A 20,583-nucleotide genomic window follows, 5' to 3' on the forward strand; every position below is an offset into this window, starting at 1 on the left:
AGAACCCCTGTTTTGCAGTGTTATTTAAGAAAACCCAAGACACAAATCTCATTAATTTCTGCCTGTATTCTATGGCTTATATTCCTCTGCTAGCATTCTACCTGCAGTTTGTGATCTCTTCTTAGCTCCTCCAGTTAAGACTTTTGCTGGGGCGCCTGGGTGGCTCAGTCAGTTAAGCGTCTGACTCTTGCGCTTGGCTCAGGTCATGATCTTACGGTTAGTGGGATCGAGCCCTGCGTCACGCTCTGCGCTGACAGCAAGGAGCCCGCTTGGGGCTCTCTCTCTCCCTCTCTTTCTCTGCCCCTCCCTCCACCTCTTTCTCTCTCAAAATAAATAAATAAATAAATGAAAGATTTTTTTTTGCTTGTTATCATCACTTTGTTATTTCAGGTATAATGAAAAGTAGAGGTATTTGCATAAAGAACTTCCATGTACCACCTGGCTTTAACATACATCAACTAATGAATTATTTTGAAGCAAATCCCGGATATCAAGTCATTTCATCGGTAGATATCTTGGCTTGCCCTCAACCTTTCTGAGGCAGCACTGATGTCTAGAGGCCGGCCGTGGCCTGTGGGACGGCTGCACCCTTGCTGCAGCTGTTGGGGGAACCCGTGGCCTCCCCCAGCCTTACCCAAGGGTAGGTGCTGGCTCCTGGTTAGACTCCCCAGGCCCCCCTCCAGCCCCTGTTCCTGGTGACTTTCTAAAGCCTTCAGCTCTTCATCCACTCTTTGTGCTCACTTTTCTCTTCTCTCCCTTCCCCCTTTCTTTCTCTGTGAGGCTAATATGAAAAGAATATGTTTACTGAGAACTCGTAGTTAATAGCTCCCGTCTCCTTCTGGGTTTTTATAAAGATCTGACATTTTTCCTATTCTGAGCTGGATCCCACGCACTCCCGCACACCGAGTACAGTGAGACACAGACACAGCAGAGCTTCCCCACCCACACGAGTGCCTCCGGGTCCTCCTTCCACCTGCCTTCCAAGCTCTGCTGCCGCCGGGCCGGGTGACTCTATGCTCCCTCTGGCATGAGGTCTGCTGGGCCAGTGTTGGAATTATACCCGGTTGAACCCAAAGGAGCATTCTCCACAAGGGTAAGGCAGTTATGGGACATCTGGGCAGTGAGCTCAGGAACCCAGCCCTGCCCAAGGTGGCATACCAGACTTGGCTGTGAATACCATCTGTCTATCTCACAAAATGGAATCCACCCCCGTGCAAAAATTATTAGCGGCCATTGACATCGCACCTTCGTAGACCATTCGTTGCTGGCAGTTGGGCTTTCAGTCACTGTTGATTCACTGCCTGCAAGAACGAACGAGGGAAGGAAGGAAGGGAGGAAGGAAGGGAGGGGGGGAGGAAAGCACAGACTTCAGACAACTGAAGGCATGTTCCAAAGTGGTGGGTGTCCTGGAAATGCTTTTTAAGTAATAATAGCACATTTGGAATGAGTGTGTGGCCAACACTCCCTTCCCCTCAGATGAGTGTTTGCAAGTATAGGCTTTTTACTTGAGACTTCCCTCTGTCTGCCCCTCTGTCTGTTTCTCCAAGCTGCCTTCCCTTCTCCCTGCGAGTCCTCCCTTTGGTTACCTGCCTTCTCTGCCATCCCCTCAGCGTCTGGGCTTCAGGCCTGGCTGGTGAGCGCTGGGGATCCTGACAGCCAGCCCCAGTACCCCAGGCCCTTCCTTATCACCCCATCTCCTCTTCCCTCATGCTAGCCTAACTCCTCATCCCTTCGGGAGCTCCCAACGCCCCCCTCTGGGCTTGCACCCTTTGTGGGGGTCCACCCAAGATTTGCCCAGACCAGGAGGAGGCTTAGAGACCCGTGTATCAAGGTGAAGAAGGCATGGGCTTTGACGTCTGACCAGATGCAAATCCCAGTTCACTCAGATATCTTCTGTGTCACTTTGGAAAAGTCACCTAACCTCTCTGAGCCTCAATCTCCTTCTCTCTAAACTGGGGATAATACTACCACCACCACAAGAGTTGTGAGGAGTGAATGGGACACAGCCATGCACATCTACACCCTACCCCAAGGAGTCTGAGTTATAAATTCTTCTACAGCACACTACAGATACTCAGAACGAGTAGTTCAGGCTCCGGTCCTCTTCTTCCCTTTCTGTAGCTCCATTCCATTGACAATTCGTGTCTCAACTGAGGCCAGCTTGAACTTGACATCAGACCACTGTAAGCCATCTTCTCATGGTCCAGTCAGCCCTGCGACACTCCCAGAGAATTGCTGTCATGCCGAGGGCACACACCTCTGTCTCTCACTGTTCACACTCTTTTCCAGGGACCCCAATTAGCTGCTGCTCCTATGCCCCTTCCTTTCTTTGCCCTTTCTCCCAGGAGCGCTCCTGGTGCCACCGTGGCTGTTATTGTCTACAGCCGATCTCCTCTGGGTTCGTATGGCCTCAGGCTGCATGTTAATTTGGTCTTTGCATTTTTTAAATGTTACCTGTTTTTTTTTTTTTTTTTTTTGGAAAGTTAACATTCATATATTTCAAAATTCAAAAAGTATGAAGAAGTATACCGTGAAAAGCCTTCCCACCCCTGAATCCAGCCACCCCTTCTGGCCAGTGTGATCAGTTGTTTCTGTTACCCTGTTTAAATGTGTACACGTGGGGGGCGCCTGGGTGGCGCAGTCGGTTGGGCGTCCGACTTCAGCCAGGTCACGATCTCGCGGTCCGGGAGTTCGAGCCCCGCGTCAGGCTCTGGGCTGATGGCTCGGAGCCTGGAGCCTGTTTCCGATTCTGTGTCTCCCTCTCTCTCTGCCCCTCCCCCGTTCATGCTCTGTCTCTCTCTGTCCCAAAAATAAATAAACGTTGAAAAAAAAATTTAAAAAAAAAAAATAAAAAAATAAATGTGTACACGTGGGTACATGTGCTTTGGTATAAGGGACTCAGCCTATTTTCAGTGGGGACATCCAGAGCCAGGCAGTGATGGGCCCGGGCTCCAGCAGCTGGCCTGTGGGATTCCCAGCAGGCCCGGGGATGCTCAGGACCCCCACTGGTTGGGAAGAGGTCACCCTCATCAGTTGGGCTCTTTGAGCCATGGCTGTAGCTACCACTTATGGGTGCTGCTCTGAGCCAGCCCCTGTGTGGAGTTACTTAATTAGAATCTCCCATAATTCTCTGAGGTGAGTGTTCTTGTCCCTATTTTACAGATGGGGAAACAGGCTCAGCGAGGGGTGGTCCCTTGCCCAGATGACCCAGAGTCAGGGTTCAAGCCCAGGGCCGTCTGTCTGTGATGCGATGCACTTAATCTCTGCATCCCGCCTCCCGGGGCTGTGAATCCTCCTCACAGCCACTTCCTCCAACGCTTGTGTCCTGCCTCCCACCTCCCTGCTTCTTCTTGAGGTTTTCTCAACAACCCAATTTCACCTTTAGGAAATGGTGTCATCTATGTTGACTCAGGTACCAGTCCTTTCCTTTCCTCCCCTCCTTCATCAGCGGGGCTGGAGCTGGGGTTCTTAGAGATGAATGAATGAATGACACATTACTGAGCGTGTTGCTAACGAATCCATAGTTCTCCCTGCCTAGGAGCACTTGCTGGTGGTGGGGACAGAGGGGGAGCCTGGAGGGAGACAGAAAATCCAAAGACCCAGTTAGCTTTTATTCTTAACAAGGAGAGGAAATTCATAAATGGAATATTTATTAATAGTTGATGTAGCCACTTGAGGTTCAAAACCTTTTGAGTTCGTGACAGCTTTGTTTACCCCAGCACACTGAACTCTGCAGAAAACTATAAACAAACTTTCAAGATCGATGCAAACTGGTTCTCCACCACTCAAAATCAAGGGGGAAAATGTAACCATTTTCTGAGGGCCCCGTACTCCACTAATTGAGGTATGAGGATTCTTGTAGTTTCCAGAGTCTCCACGTGAATCACAGTAAGAGGCTTGGGGAAGGTAAGTAACTTGCCCAAAATGCCACTGCAAGAAAGTAATGGGGCCCAGAATAAAAATCAGCTGCACTCATCCCCCCATATGAGGTTCCCTGACAAAGACAACTGCGGAATAGTGTGGTGCAGGGCTCGGGGCGACCCTGAGGATGGAAGGCAAGGGGCCAAGTCTAGGGAGGAGACACTTGGGCTGGGCGCTGGAGGGTGAGCCCCAAGGAAGTGGCCCATGGGTAGACATTCTGAAGAACTGTCAGATGTCTTAGGTAGGCGGGGAATATGCTGGGGAAGATGCAGGGCCTTGTTTAAAAACAACCTCCCCCCACCACTGATGACCCAGACACTGTCCTGGCTACTTCACTGATGCCATCCCAGCTGTCTTCCCGATAACCCTGGACCCGGTTTTACAGAGGAGCTTCAGCCGTGTACTGAAAGTCACCGGTACGGCAGAGCTGGGGTGTGAGCCCTGGTCCCTTGCTGGCAGATTCTGTGCTTGTAATCGCTGTATTACTTTGGAAGAGGCTACCTATTCCAGGCACTTGCATCACGACTCTTCACTCAGAAGCCTCTTCGCTGACTGTATTCCCAAGACTCACACAGACACACAACCTAACCACGGGAAGGGTGGAAGCAGGATTGTCCTGGAAAGGCTTCAGGCCTCTGCCTCAGTTTCCTCCTCTGCAGAAGTGAGCCGGTGCCTGGGTCTCAAGGATTTGGTCCAGCTCTCTGCTAAGTGCTGGGAAGGGCCCTGGAGAAGAGGGAGGGCAGAGGAGGGAGGCTGTGAAAGCCCTCAGCCTAGCTCTTGAGATAAGAGCCACCCGAATGAGAGAAAAGAACAGTGTTTTCCCCGCCACTTTGTCCTGCTCTCTGCTCTGGGCAGAAGTTGAAGCAAGTCTTGACACTTGACGCCTTGTCCTGAGCGCTTGACAACCTTAAGATGCCTCTGGGCTCAAGGTATCCCCTTTAATCAAGAACTACTTGAGGTATTAGGGCCTTTGGCATTGCACGCAAGGTCTGGCACATAGAAGGAGCTCGACAATGGTTGCCAAATGAATGAGAAGCAGAGTGGTGTAGGGAGGATGTCTCCCACGCACCCCTTCTGAAACAGCCCAGGCCTGGCACACTCCCAGCAAGGCCCCTCGGCTTCATCTTGCCCCAGCTCTGCACAGGGATTAGAAGATAGCCCGATGGTTCTGGTCTTCTCATTACTGGGAGCTGGGGGGATGATAGGCATTTGGGAAAAGTTCTTATTGGGGCCCTCACAGATGTCTTATGGACACAGATTCTCATGTTGTTCCAGGTTTCTGACCATTCACATTCTCCCTGCCCTTGGTTCAGGGTCCATTGCCCCAGGGGGCTCTAGATCAGGCTGAGCACCTCTTCTGTGACCTCCTGTTGACCTCAGAGTGGGGACCACGTCACCGGGCCCTGTTCCCATGCTGTTCTGTGCTGCTCTGTGTATGTGGCTCCCTCCCTAGCTGAAGTCCATGATGAAGAGAAATGAGTTGTCTCCTTTTCCAATCTCTTGTCTAGTACTGGGCTGGTCAAAGAGGGTAGTCAGAACCCAGCAGAAGACTAGGATTTAAATGGAATGTGCCGAATCATCAGAGGATGCTGAAACTCGTGGGTAAAAGGTAGAAGGGAAACAATATCTACACAGTCTCAAAGTATGCCCCCTTCCCAGACTAATACGTTACAAAGGAAAGGTTAATAACTGTACAGTTGTACCTTAACCGTGTGATTAACATTAATATGCCCTGGAATGAAGGAAATAGCTGTCATGGGCCTCCTGGTATGATGTGCTGAGAAGGACACAGCATTACCTACTCCTGCTGAAAACATGTCACCTGAATTTAATCATACGAAAACATCAGACAAACCCAAATTGGGGAACATTTTATGAAACAAGTGGATTGTAGGGATGCCTGGGGGCTCAGTCGGTTAAGTGGCTAACTCTTGATTTCGGCTCAGGTCATGATCTCACCGTTCACAAGTTCGAGCCCCGAGTTGGGCTCTGCGCTGACAGGGTGGAGGCTGCTTGGGATTCTCTCTCCACCTCTCTCTGCCCTTACCCTGCTTGCAATTTCTCTCAAAAATAAATAAGCTTAAAAAAAAACCAAACAAGTGGATCGTACTCAGAGAGACACAATAGCTAAATGCAACGTATGATTCTGAGCCAGCATTGTTTTTCCTTTGTTAAAAAGATATTTAAGGAAAGGAAACTGAGAAAGTTAATAAGGAAATACGGCAACATGTCAATTAAGGTCTGTAGATTAGATAATGGCACTGTGTTAATGTTAACTTCCCGATTTTGATCACTGTACTGTGGTTATGTAAGAGAATGTCCTTGTTTTTAGGAAATACATGCCAAACTATTAGAGAGGATTATGTGTGCAACTTACTCTCAAATACTTCAGGAAAAAGGTAATAATAGATGTGTTTATATACGTGTGGGAAAGAGTGAATGATGAAGCAAATGAGTTACCATGTTAACACTTGGGGAATATGGGTGAAGGGTATACAGGAATTCTTTGCGGTATTTCCAAAACTTCTCTGTGAGTCTGACTTCAAAATAAAATGGAAAAAAAAAAAAAAAAACAAAACAGGTGGCCAGTTTGGAATTAGCTGGGTCAGCCTGAAGATAGCTGTCAGCCACTTGGACCGGGCATTGGAGGGGCCAATTTCCCTCTTCCTTCCCTATTAAGGAGGGATCTGGGAGCCCCAGCTGGGGAGGTGACAGGCAGCAGGGAAGCAGCGATAGTTGGAACCTACATGGGTGTCTTTCCGCTGGACCCCACCACTCCTCTGACTTTGAACACCAGGCCTGGCGTTCAACACTGTCCGCGTGAGCTTACTTTGGGGGGCTCTGTCTCCATGCCTTTGACACACTGCTCCTCCTCTGCCTGGAACACCCTCCTGTCCTTGCCCTCGCCCAGCAAAAGTGCCCTATCTCTGGGAAGATCCTGATGGAAGTCTCCCGCCAGGGGCTGTTGTTCTGGCCTCTGGGAGCTCTTAACTGCAGCTCGAAGGAGCGCCTGTGTGCTGCTGGTGGTCAGAACCCATGTCGTTGGACTTTGCCCAGTGCATAGTGGACGATCACAAAAGGCCTCAGAGCTTACTGAAGACCAATGTGTCCTGAACTTTGGGGATCTGATGAAAGGTACGAACCCTCTGGTCCAGGTGAGCATCCAGGTGAGGAGAGAGGTGGGAGACAGGTGAGGAGAGGGCTGTGTGCAGGGCCGCTCTCCACCTGGGACTGAAGGTTTTGGAAGACCAGAGGGCTTTTCCTTTCGGAGACCGCCCGCTCCGGCACCTCCCCCTGCATAGGGTGGGACGGAAGCCCCGGGGCCCCTACCCATTTCTCTGCTCTTTTCCTAAGCTCAGCTGGGAGATTTGGGGGTTGCAGCCCTAGCTGGCCCTCCCCTGCTGGGGCTGCACCTGCTTCTCCTCCCGGCAGGTGCGCGGCAAGCAGAGAGGCAGGGAAAAGTTCTGCCTGGGGTCACTGCTCCCGAGACCCTTCTCACACTCATTGTTACTCAACCTTTTCCCCTCCATCGCAGTAAATCTCCTTCTCTTATTCTCCACGTTGATATAGTAAGTTGTGTCATTTTGAGAAGAAATACATAATAGTATATTAGAGGAATCATGGATCTCCTCATTCATGCTTAGAAAAAATTTATTACAATGTAAGAAAGTCTGAATAGCATGAATTTATTATAATGATTTAACACTTCTGCACTTGAGTTAAAAATGCCTCTCCATAAATAACTGTCCCTGGAAAACATAGCAAATTTACACAGTTTACCATTTCCCAACGTTATATAAATCCAACAAGCTTAAATCACCTCCAGCTGGGAGGAGGACGCTGAAAGCCAGGGCTGGGGTGGGGGGGGGGTTCATGGAGTCTCGGCTGGCAGCAACAAGAGGCGGGACAGCTGGCCTTCCCTTCTTCCAGCCCCTCGTCTCAGCACAGGGGAAGAGAAGGACAAAGAGCAGGGATACCAGGGTTTATAACTGCAGCACAGGTGAAGGACCATGGGCCTTGGACATCCTGGTGGCGGTCAGGCCGGGGCTGTTGTCTGTGCGGTGGTGCCAGTGAGGTGCGGGCCAAGGCCGCCCAGCTATGGACCGCAGAGGAAGGGGAGGGAGGGGCCGGCGCCCATGCCTTGTGCAGATCTCAGACGGGACGGGACCTGGTCTTCCGGCTGAACGCCTCTTGTCTCCCGCACCCCAACACTGCTCTTTGTTCCTGGGACTTCTGGTCCCTACATTCCAGGGAGCCCCCTCTGCCTCCACTGGACACCCTGCCTCAGCCTCCTTGCATGGGCATCTTTGCCTAATCATTCTAGTTTTCCTCTGGGCTAGTTTTCCCGGGCTAGGTCAGCGTTCGAGGCACCAACTCATAGGGTAGGAATTACCACCCCCTTTTTATAAATGATTTTATAAATTACTGTATTTGAGGCCTAGAAAGTATAATTGATAAAGTTTAACTTTATTTTTTTATTTGAAAGAGAGGCAACTAGCGAGTGCAAGTGGGGGAGAGGGGCAGAAGGAGAGAGAGAGAATTCTAAGCAGGCTCTAGGCTCACCACAGAGTCCCTACGCGGGGCTCAATCCCACAACCGTGGGATCATGACCTGAGCCGATATGAAGAGTCAGATGCTTAATGGACTGAGCCATCCACGTGCCCCTGTAAGGTTTAACTTTATAATAAAGTTTAAATTTATAAAGTATAACTTGCCTAAATGTGTACATCTCACAAGTGGTAGAGCTGAGTTGATTCCAAGGTCAATATTTGTCGTCTTTGGACACTCAGCATGCTAATAGGGAGACAAACAGTACACAAGACAATACAGCACAGTTTGAGGTGGGATAGGACAGAAGGTTCTCTGGAGCATTAGCAGAAGCAGAGAGTCTATAAGGATGCCCAGAGGGATCAGGAGAATATGGAAGTGGTGACAGCTGAGCTAGGTCTGGGAAAGTCATCCGTGAGACAGAGATGTGGAAAAGCCACACAGATGGCAAAGAGCAGCGTGTCTTTGGGAGGTGGCCAATAGCTGTGAGTTGGAAAGGTGAATAGAGCAGAGAGAGGAGGGAGGTGAGGTGGATGAGGGAGGTGGGGTCAGATGCTGAGTCCTGCCTGGTAGGTCACTCTAAAGTGCATGCTCCTTGCCCTGTAAGCATCGTGGAGTCCTTTGGGTTTTTAAACAGGAAAAGTTGTTAAGTCTTAGATTTGTTTGGAGAGAAAATGTGAGTCAGTGTGGGAATAGAGAGGGAGCAATAGAATGTCCCCAGACCCCTCAGTACAGCCCTATCTTTCTCCCTGTGAGAGAGGTGTAAGCAGCCTGGAGTATTCAGGGTACTGAACTTCGGAGGCACACATCTGTTTAATTTCTTCCTTCTCTCCTTTCCTCCCTTCCACCCGTGCACCTACCTATCCATCTAACTGATAATGATGAGAGTCTGTAACGTGCCAGGAATCATGCTCCTTTCTTGGGACTGAGTGATGGCTAAGACCAACATCTTATTTTGGCCACCCTGGGGCCTACCATCTAAAGGAGGGAACAGATAAACAGACAGTCCTAGCACAGTAAGTGTTGTGATAGAGGATATACAGAGAGCTAAGAAAGCTCATGAGAAGCTCGCAAGAAGGATATCACGCTGCCTTCAGTAACTAAGGAAGTTCACAGTGGTTGGAGCACAGAAGTCGAGAGAAAGAAACAGCAGGGAAATGAAGGGGCCAAACCATGAAGAGCCTCATGCATTAATGCTCAGAAGGCCACGCTCCCACTTAAGTGCAATAGGAAATGAAGTACTGGAACTTTCCAACGCTTTAAGCCAGGGCGTGACATGGCAAGATGACTGTGGTCGCTTCACGGAGAAAAATTAACAGGTAACCCTTAGGAGTGCTTATTTACCTGTGCTGAGTGCTCGACATGCTCGCTGCACCTTCACGACAATTCCGAGGTAGCCTCTGTCACGATCCCCATTTAAAGATAAGAGCGAGGCAAAGAGGGTCAAGTCACTCTTTTAAGGATGAGTCCAGGCCATCTAGCAGGGAGCCCAACACAGAGACTGTTGTCCTAGAGACGTGTCAGCAGAGAGGGCGGAGGGGGCAGATTGAGGAGTAGGAGGTGGACTCGTTACTACTCGGGTTTGACCGGAAGACAGAGGGGGGAGAAGGGAGTAATGGCCCTCCCACCCCCAGATTCTGAGTTGGAATTCTATTCTTTACTGGCCGATGGCCTCAGTTAGGGTCGGTCAGGCCTCATGTTCGTTATCGGTGCACAAGATAAGATGCTGAACACTAGGCACGTGTACATGTTTCCCTGTCCTCGTTCCACAAAGAATTAAAGGTGGCTTACAAGAGACACTTATATACTGAAATGGTTTTGTATTTTTATTATTTTTTTAAAGTTTATTTATTTTTAGAGAGAGAGTGAGCGAGCAAGCGGGGGAGAAGCACAGAGAGAATCCCAAGCAGGCTCCGCCCCGTCGGCGCGGAGCCTGACATGGAGCTTGAACTCCCTTACTGTGAGATCGTGACCTGAGTCGAAATCAAGAGTCGGATGCTTAACCGACTGAGCCACCCAAGAGCCCCCCTGAAATGATTTTTTAAAAGTACAAATATCATAAGCATTGAACAAGATGACGCACAGGGCTCGGAGCTGGTTGAGTGAGGACTGTGGTCTTGCCACCTCCTCCTCTGAGGGATACCTGCAGTCCCCTTGATCAGGGGGAGGTGCCAGATTGACCTGGGGAAAAAGGGGCAGGATAGAGTCTCTGGCTGTTAATTGGATCCACGAGTCTGATCTCAAAACTGGGCATTTCAGGCACACAAGCCCTCCCCAGCATCTCTTAGCACCTAAAGCCACCTAGACAGGACCATTTTTCCTGTGTCCGAGTGCTGTGATAGTTCTTCCTTGCTGAACAATTTGGGTGACAGGCACATGGAAGGGACTCAGGGGTGCACGTACATTGAAACTTCCTTTCCAGCAACCACACAGCCTAGAGGAGACTTGGGCTCCACGTGATGGGAGTGGGTTGGAGTCAACCAGGAAAACCTAACAGTTTGTGGCAAACCGTTTCCTCTCTCTGAGCTGACCCATGCTCCTGATGTTTAACACATACTGAGGAAAACAACATTTTGATAACTTGTGGTACTGCTCTTGCTTCCAAGCTACGCCTCACAGATCTGAGGAGGGGTGTCGAAGGGATGATTCGATACCACAACCACATGAGGAGAATAGCCATGGAGCTAACTGATTAACTTAAAATCTCTCATGTATATGAACAGTTGCCCACATTAGAAACAATATGCACTGAGGGGAGGCTAAAGCACGAGCTGGGAGGAGTCTGCTGTAGTCTCTCCACCTCATTAATGACCGCAGACTTCATCCGGCTCTCTCCTTTAGGCCTATTGCTTCCCAGAGTCTCTGGCTAGCAAATCTCTCGTAGGAGCCAGGTGCTGGGAGCTGGGCCAACAGCCAAGGGCAGCTCTGAAGGAGAGGGCTCCTCCTTCCTCATGACGTTTGGGGTTTTCTAGAGAAGTCCCCACCATGGGGTCTGTTTGGATGAACACAAGTGTGCCTCCAGGAAGGATGACTGTCAGCAAAAGCTTTTCCTTGATTAACCTTAGTTTCCTAAATCAGGCACTTTGGGCCCTTGTAGGGAGCTTTGGTGGGTATACTTTGCCTTTTCCCATTTTGCAAACACTGGTTGTTTTTTCTCTCACAGAATAGTGGGTAGCAGGGTAGGCAATGTTGTGGCCCTATGTGCAGCTCTCCTAATACGTATCCAGTCTTGCTTTGAGGAAGCAGCTGGAGGCAGTCACTTTGGGAGTACAGGAAGAAAGCCTGACCCCTCTGTGTCTGCTCCTCTTTTCATACGATATCTGCAATTAGGTCAAGCGTCCAGGCTCTACAACAGCCTCGAGGTCCTACAAGAACCTTTTCATATATATATATGTATCTCCACATATGTATCTCCAAGACAGAGTAAGATGTTAACATACATTGTTCAATTCATAAGGAAGATACTGGATTAGACACAAATTCACATCCTACTGCCCTGACACACAGGAAATGCCCACAGGATACAGAAAGGCAACTGGTGGGGGAATGTAGCATATGAAAAATACGTTGATTGATGCTCTGCTGAAAATTCATCTTGGCTCTTCCAAATTGCTCATGCAGGGGGAGGTAAAGAAGCAATTAAACTCCAATCTGTGGCATGTGATAGACTCACCCCAAAAGACCTCAGCTTAAATCTCACTTATGATTCTTCTAAAGGCAAACAAGCTTCTTAAAGAAATCATAATCCTTTTCTTGGTCCTTCTGCCACCTCTTACTCTGGAGAGCTGTAAAGACACCGGCGTCCAAACGGGAGAGTGTCGTTATGGCTGATCCAAGGGGGGATGTACTTAAGGTACTCATGACACCTGGGGCAAAGAAAAGAAAGTTCTGGAAACTTAAATTTAATTGAGAAAATGGCTGAAGGCTCTCAGCTTCTACCCCTTCTGCCACACCAAAAGAAACTCCAAACACTTGTTGAAATGGGATGAAATGGACTCAGTTACTCTCACAGGGGTGAATTTTAAAAGGACATTGTAATTGGCAGTATTTTTTCAACCTTTCAGTTGAATGCCTAAACCTAGTTAATCTTGACCTCGAATTAAGGATATGGCATTGGTAGGTTCCATTCTTTTTTCCAAAGAGCAAAAAAACCCAAGTAAAGGAAGGCTGAGTAGAGATGATAGGGCCTCAGCCTGAAGAGACAGTGAAATTGAGATCCATTCAGATGAGGAATCTGCTTAACAAGGCTTTTGTAGGCTTAAATAATCTAGTTTTGATAAGGCCATGCAGGCTCACTAAATGCAGTTTGCACTGGGTGGCCTGACTTTGGCTACCAACGCTCACTAACTGACAAAGACTCTTGGTCCTACTTCAAGCCTGGGACTGGTGAAAGGGAGAGAAAAAAAGCAACACTTTCCAGATCAAATAAAGTCATTGAGCATACACATCTGGGGACACATTTTCCCCTTGCTTCCTATGACCGAGAAGTTTTATTTTATTTTTTTATTTTTTTTTTCAACATTTATTTATTTTTGGGACAGTGAGAGACAGAGCATGAACGGGCGAGGGGCAGAGAGAGAGGGAGACACAGAATCGGAAACAGGCTCCAGGCTCTGAGCCATCAGCCCAGAGCCCGACGCGGGGCTCGAACTCACGGACCGCGAGATCGTGACCTGGCTGAAGTCGGACGCTCAACCGACTGCGCCACCCAGGCGCCCCGACCGAGAAGTTTTAAACTCACTGGCTCTACCGGGCTCATCATGCTGCCGATCAGCATGAGTGCCCACCAGAGCCCATTGTAAGCTGAAGGACCCATCTCAAGAGCTCTGCTGAATAGGAGAACAGAGAGAAAACGAGGCCTCAAGTGTACTTCTTCCACAGGCCTTCTTGGGTCAAATGGAGGCCCAGTGGGAAAGATGGAGAGACTCTGCCTGGGGTGGTGAAGGAGAATCTGGCAAGTAGAGATGGTTCTTTGAGGTCATGAGACAGTGGGACAGTGATCCTGAGCAGAGCACATAAAAGGCCTGGTCACCAGGGCCTTTGATCCTCATAGGTAGGAGGGAGGCCTGGGGAGAGCCTATCAGCCTGTGGTAGCTGATGCCCCTCTCTAGCTCTGCCATCTTCCCCAGATACAGCCATGGGCAGTTCCGAAGAGTGAAGAATATAGACACTTGGGCCAATAAGACGTACTGAGATATTGCTCTTATTTATCCTGGGAAATGGGTGGACGGCAGGAAAAGCACTTTAGGCCTGTGCCTCCATTTTGTTTCCTGAGGGTAGTCACTCTGTTGTGTGATTTAATGCTGGTTTCCAAGGGTTGGGTGGGTCCCTCCCCCTAGCCCATTGTGCCCCTTGGTTGAGGGATGGGCAGCTGCTGGGCTGATGACTACTGATACTGGCTCACAATTAGTCCCCAGGGTTGCTTGTAAGCATAGGCACAGGAGCTCCAACTTTGGGATTCAATGGCTACACGTACAAAGAGGCAGGCAGTGAGGGAACAGAGGTAAAGGAGAGGTAAAGGGTCTTTCTGAAACTGCTTATGTTACAAAGCGGCTACTTTGAAATCAGAGGGATCTTTTCAGTGAAAACATTTTCCTTGTATACGAAAGAAAGCCAACCTTTTCCAATAAAGTATTGAGAAGGAAACACACTTGAAATCAGGCCGAATATGACAAGGCTTGGCCTAGAAAAGATACTACCCTCCACCCCCATAACCCCTTAATGTGTTACCTACTGATTGGTCTGACCAAAACCACTCCGGGTTCGTAGAATGATTTCTGTGTTCAATACACAACAGGATGCTAGTATGGGAGAGACACGGTTACTTTGCCATCAAATAATTTAACACCCTAGATCAGTACATAAAGAAGCCCACACATTTCTGATGGAAATTTTGTAGCATGTGTTTCAATGTCAAATGAAAAAGATATCTTCCAGAATTTGATTCTCCTCCAGGTCTTCAGGGGTCCTGCCTGCCCCCACCTTGTTCCAGATTGATTTTCGAGGACTAAATCGGCAAGTACTGTGATTCCAGGCCCCAGCTTCTCTGGAGGGATGGGGCTGAGGTTTGGGAGCAGACTTTGGACTCAGAGATTGAACCAAATCCAACAGAGAGGTCTCATACCTGCAACACACACACAACCCAGACAGAAAATGATCAGACTGATGGAACATTAGAATCCAAGAAGCCTACAGAGTTGGGCTGCCTGGGGTGAGAATCAGATCACCGCTCACGTCATTTCCAAGAGGGCCTTCTAGGGGAACTTTAGAGAAGGTAAACAGCAGAAGGCTCCTGCTGTCTGTCTGTAAGCTCTTCTCTTCTGCTGATCGTTAACATTCTTTCCTAACCTGTGAAGGGAGACTGTGGAGTGGGCAAAGGAATTTGACAATAGTAATGACAGACATAGTAACATTTATTGCAAGCTTACTAAGTGTCAGGCACTGTTCTTAACGCTTTATATATATTCAACCTTCACTTAACCCTCTAAACAACCCAGTGAAGTAGGTATTATACTAGTCTGATCTCCACTATATACACAAGGAAACTGAGGCTCAGGAAGTAACTCATCCAACATGAAGCCATTATATGACCAAGTCAGGATTTGGACCCAGGTAGTTTGTCTCCAGTGCTCACATCCAGGACACTAAAGCTGCCTCTCAAAGTCTTTGCAGCCAGCCAGACCTGGTTTAGATCTCTGCTCTACCATTTGCAGGCTGTATGATCTTGGGAAAGTTCTTCAACCTCTCAGTTCAGTTTCTCATGCATAAAAGGCTAACAGAACTGCTGTTACAATTAAATTAATTGGTTGGTATAAAATAACATAATAAGTACTCAGTAAATACTAGTTCCCTTCCTGCTATCTTACTCCCACTTTCTCTAGAACCTTGGGAAAAGACACTCTCATGTGAATCTATAAAGAGCCCCCTCCAAAGAAAGTCTGCCTTGGTGTCTAGCATTTTCATCAGAAAGGGTAAGTTTAGGGGCACCTGGATGATTCAGTCGGTTCAGTGTCTGACTCTTGATTTTGGCTCAGGTCTTGATCTCATGGTACATGAGATTGAGCCCTGCATCAGGCTCTATGCCGACAGCTAGGAACCTGCTTGGGATTCTCTTTTCCTCTCTCTCTGCCCCTCTCCTGCCCATGTGCGCACGCTCTCTCTAAATAAAAATAAAACAAAACAAAACAAAGGTAAGCTTAGGGCAGCATAGAGGCAGAGAAACTAGTGGTGGCCAATAATATGTATCCTCATCCACGGCCTATTTGTATGTATGTCCAGTATGGAATGTCAAAGGCATAAATGTATCTGCCTCCACATTCATTCATATGAGGGGCAAGTAATTTCTACAGATACGTCATGAAGCCTCAAGCAGGGCATGTGTGACCTGTGCATCTGCACAGGGCCCTGGACTTGGCTTAATGCTCTTCTGTTGTGGTCTTGAAGCTCTTGATTTTATCTTTGACCTTGTGTTTTTGAAGTCTGATGAGACCAGGGAGCAGGTGTGTTAGCAGAGGAGATGTGCTGGGTATGCATATGTGGGTTTGGACCCACAGGCACAGTGGGCAATGGGCAGTGCCTATGCCAAACAGCTGGCCTGCCTTCCTGGTGTGCACATTCATACCAGAAGCAGCCTGGGGCACTGCAGGGCGCCAGGGGTGTGGCTGGGCTAGGACCTGGGCCCAGATTGGTTACGGTTATGGTGAAGGCAAGCAGCGGCAGCAGCAGTGAGAGGCTGGCTTGCCTGTCTTTTCCCAGATCCTGTCCCCAAGGCGAAACATTAGCTCTCTGGCCTGAGCGCGGAGATGGGAATGGTGGTGTTTAGGCAATAACACGTTAGTAAATTATTATAAAATAAAAGTATATACATGGACATTGCAATAAAGCATATCTAAGAAATATCAGAATTCTTTGAGGAGTTTAGAATCTGGTCTTAAAAACTGCTGCATCATTGCAAAGCAAATATCCACAGGTTCAGAAATAGCAATTAAATGTTAAAGACTGTCGCATCTGATGGAAAAGAACACTATTTTCACATGCAGCTTCAAATGAACTAGTGAGGAAGACAGTTTTAAAATTAATTTTCCTACATCATGAAAGATACAGCAATAGAAAGCAAAAGTAGGAGTTTAGAATTATATACAAATCATTAAGTGACTTTTGGTTTCTTGTATGACCTCTACAAGTTATAGGAAAAGCCAGGGAAAAACAACACAGTACAAACTTATACTTAAAATTAGATTTTCTGACACACATAAAGCTAATGTGTATAAAGAATCGAATCTTTTTAGAAAAATTGCTCTGTGTCATCAGCTCAAGAGATACTGAAATTTATATTTTTAAATCATTTATCAGAAATCTATCCCAGTTTTGTCAGAGCCTTTAATATATCCCTAACACTTCCAGTGTCAGTAGTATCAGCAGAAATATTCTTCTCAAAATTAAAAATTGCCAGAAATTATGTGCGCTATTTCATTTGCCGAGAGTGACTGATTTGCTTTTAATTGTATCATTTAAAATAAACTTGCTAAATGAATCAATTTTGATGATCTAATAAATGAATTTAAAGAAAAGCCAGCCAGAAAAATCTTAGGATCAGTCAAGTTATCACATTAGCAAAGTATTATTATTTGTTATATAAAATTATGACCACAAAAATATACATTTTTTTGCTATCTGCAGGTGTATGTTATTACTCACGAATCACCATTACTGGTTATGCTTTATACGTTTCTTCTTAAAAGAAAAAGCTTTGCATTTTAGGACCTTTAACTGCACATTTTCATCCTACTTTTTGAACAACGGACCCCACATTTTCACTTTGCGTTGGTTTCATAAGTTATGTACCTCACCCTGCCCTCAAGTCCCAGGCAAAATCAGATTATATTTCATGCATGGAAATGTCATCATTTTCTATGATATGAAAAACTGTAAACTGAAATTCCTTTCAGCAGATTTTTTTTTTTTGCAGTTTTTATTCTCACAGCATTAAGACACTGTTCAATACAATTATATCTGTCATTCAACACAGTGGTTTCTGTGTTCAACCAAAACATCTTAAAGTGTAAGCCAATGAGTTGGGTACTGCTTCCAAGAAAGTTTATCATAAAGACAGATCTACTTCATGCTCAAGGCACGGGCTTTGTTTGAATCTTCCTTGGAGACACCTGGCAATGGTAACATTCATCTCTTTATACGGACTGCCAAGACTTTTTTTAAAAGTTAGAAACAATGGAAAGCTGTACTTTTCTATACAATTTCATGCTTAAAACAGCTAGGGAGAGATACTCTGAATGAGGAAATAAACCAGCTACTTTCTCCATTAAAAAATTAGAGCCAAAATAATTGGGAATCAGAAAGTGTGTCAGAAATCAATCTTTCAGAGAAACAAGCTGAAACAGAGAGTAATGATAGGGATTTGTGTTTAAAGACTGATTTAATAGGTACCAACTTATTTAACCATTTGAAAAAAAGTTGTGGGCTTCAAATTCCTTCATAGTACTCTTATCCACATATAATAGAGTAAAAAAAAAATCTCTAGAACATGGAAAGAGTGACCCACAAAACCATAGAAAGTTAGATCTGATGTGTTAGGATAAGTTAGGTTATGCACCAGGACAAATTAGCCTCAAAACTCCAATGGCTTAACATGACTCAAATCTATTTTATGCTTATGCCATATGCTTAAAGGAGGTCCAGGCAGAGAGTGGGTTCACTATCTTCTGGCTGCACCACCTGGAACATGGAAGCTTCCCTATTGTCTTGGCAGGCAGGGAAGCTGAAGAATTGTATATAGGTTGCTATAGCCGGGAAATGGCAAACACTTATCCTTATATATGATTGGCCAGAACTAGTCATGTGGCTCCAGAAGGGGAGGGGAACTGGATATTGGCAAACACTAATAATGCTTAGTCATGGAGGACTGGGTCTTAGACATCATTTGGAATAATTCTCTTATTTTACTGATGAGGAAACTGAGGTCCAGAGAGCTATACGTGAACTGATTAGGGTCACACAGCAAGTGAGTGGCAGAACCAAAGGGTTTTTAATCCAGGCAACTTGACTTCCTAGACTTGTGTTCTTTAGTCTCTCTGCCAAGATAAAGAAGATGTATAACTAAAGGAAAAGTGAAGAAAATGGTTGCTGTTTCCAATTACATTTTATTTGAAAAGTATAGTATGATTAGTTGTAACTCAGTGTGAACATATCCACATTTCTAATCAACTGGGCTATCTTTTTGCCAATAATTTAATTTACCCTGAAGTATAAATGCTTATCTTCATGGTTCTGCTGTTATCATATAGACTTCATTTCTCTAGAAGCCATACTTAATCACGGATTACACTGTGGCAGAGAAATCAGAAAGGCTGTGGTAGACAAGGGCCTCGGATTTCAGTGGCACCTCATAGCTAATTTCATTCAACAAGTGTTTTTAACAGTACTTTTTCCATCAGGAAAGACCGCATAATTTGCAGATTAAAAAGCAACAAATTAATAAAGATCGTTTTAAATACCACAGCTTGAGAAATCACTCAATTTTATACCAGAATTATATAGCAGTAAAGCAAAATACAAAATGAATTCCTATAGCATTTTACACTAAATACAGCAAAGAGCACTGTTTAGTTATCAAACTGTGTTCTGTGAGCAGTGTGTCTTAAGTGTGCTGAGGTGACATATGACAGGAGATTAAAAAGTTGATTAGTTTGGCCTGGCCCTGATGGGAGTTTGGTATGCAGTTAATTTAAAAGGATAAGTAACTAATTCACATCCATAAAATACCATCCCTCGAAAAACTCAGACTCTATTTTTAGCCATAGGCATCGACTATGTGGGCCTTTCTTGCCTCTGTACCTCACCGAGTTGGTAGTCAGGAGTTACCCTGGCACACAGGCTGACTTAACTAGCTTCCTTATGGAGAGGCGATAAGGTGAGAAGGCTTATTTGGTTTATTCTGCCACTCCCATCCAGGAAGCAATTTGAATTTGGCTGTACTGGCATTAATTGTGTCCCTCTAGAACTCTCGTTCCAGTGTTGGCTGCCTCCTGGAACGAGGAAAAGCCCAGGGGAGGATGCAGCCTCTGGAGCTTTTCCTTCACATTACTGGTTTTCATCTTTTGTGATTTCAGACCTTTCCTGATTACTGTCCTCTTCTCTTGCCTTTTAAATGATGGCATGTCCCAGGGCTCAATCCTTAGTTGTCATATCTTAGGTAGTTCCACTCATTCGTATGACTTTTAATATCCATATGTCAACAACTCCTAAATGTATAGCTCCAATATGAAGCTTGTTCTCGAGTCCCAGACTCACATGCCCAACCGCTGCCTGATTGGCATGTCAAATTATCCTAAACAGAATTCATTTTTTTTTCCTTTAAATCCTGGTCCTCTCCATCAATCCAGCTACCTCTGGGCCTGAGCATGTGCTGTATTCCCCGCTTAGGATGCTCTGCTGTCAGATCTTGCTTGCCCACTCTATTCATTAATGTCACGTCTTCAAAGAGCCCTTCCCTAAACGCTCTATCTGAAATAGCCATCATACCATGGTCACTTTATCTCATTATGGTGTTTTATTTTCTTTATATCACTCAATACTACCTAAAATACATGATTTTTTGTTTATCTCTTTCACCAGTCATGGGCTCTGTGAGGGTAGGGTCATTATTGTGTTAACTGATATTATCTCCAGTGTCAAGAATGGTATCTGACACAAGGTAGGTAGGTGTTAAATATTGTTGGAAAAAAAAAATGAATGGGCCAGTGGCTTAAATTTTAAATCTTAGTGCCTTCCTCCATAGGCATTTTTTTGACAGCTAGTCTTTTAAAAAATCACCATATATTTCAAACATTCTCAAAAGTATTACCCACCCACATACTCTTCTTCTCATCTTACAAAAAAGGTTACTACACATATGGTTTGTGTAAACTACTTTTTCATTTGGTATACTGGAACATTTTTTTCCATACTAATTTTTTTACAACATTATTTTTAACGAAGAGCACTTCGGTTAGGTGCAAGGTTTTTTGAGATGAAATCAACTATGTTTCTTATTCCTTCTCTCAATTGATCAATGCCCAAAGGTATTCCCCACTCCAATCCATCATAGGTTAGCAAACT

The 20,583-nt window shown here is 46.2% G+C and overlaps 1 protein-coding gene across 10 annotated transcripts in view; it reads right to left on the reverse strand.

Annotated features, from left to right (window-relative positions):
* Nucleotides 1-278: 278 nt before the first annotated feature.
* KIAA1328 (KIAA1328 ortholog) overlaps nucleotides 279-20,583 on the reverse strand; it is a 350,349-nt gene continuing 330,044 nt past the window's right edge. For 9 of the 10 annotated variants that reach the window (XM_040479016.1, XM_040479014.1, XM_040479020.1 and 6 more), the window contains one exon: nucleotides 14,291-14,593. In XM_040479016.1, coding sequence (XP_040334950.1) covers nucleotides 14,383-14,593 — 211 coding nt within the window. In that variant the 3' untranslated portion in view covers nucleotides 14,291-14,382. Of the gene's footprint in view, nucleotides 1,302-3,379; nucleotides 3,573-14,290; nucleotides 14,594-20,583 lie in introns of those variants that run through there. The other variant, XM_040479015.1, reaches the window with a different exon arrangement.

Source organism: Herpailurus yagouaroundi, unplaced genomic scaffold, assembly GCF_014898765.1.
Source record: "Herpailurus yagouaroundi ecotype Mexico unplaced genomic scaffold, PumYag 142, whole genome shotgun sequence".
Classification (NCBI taxonomy): domain Eukaryota; kingdom Metazoa; phylum Chordata; class Mammalia; order Carnivora; family Felidae; genus Herpailurus; species Herpailurus yagouaroundi.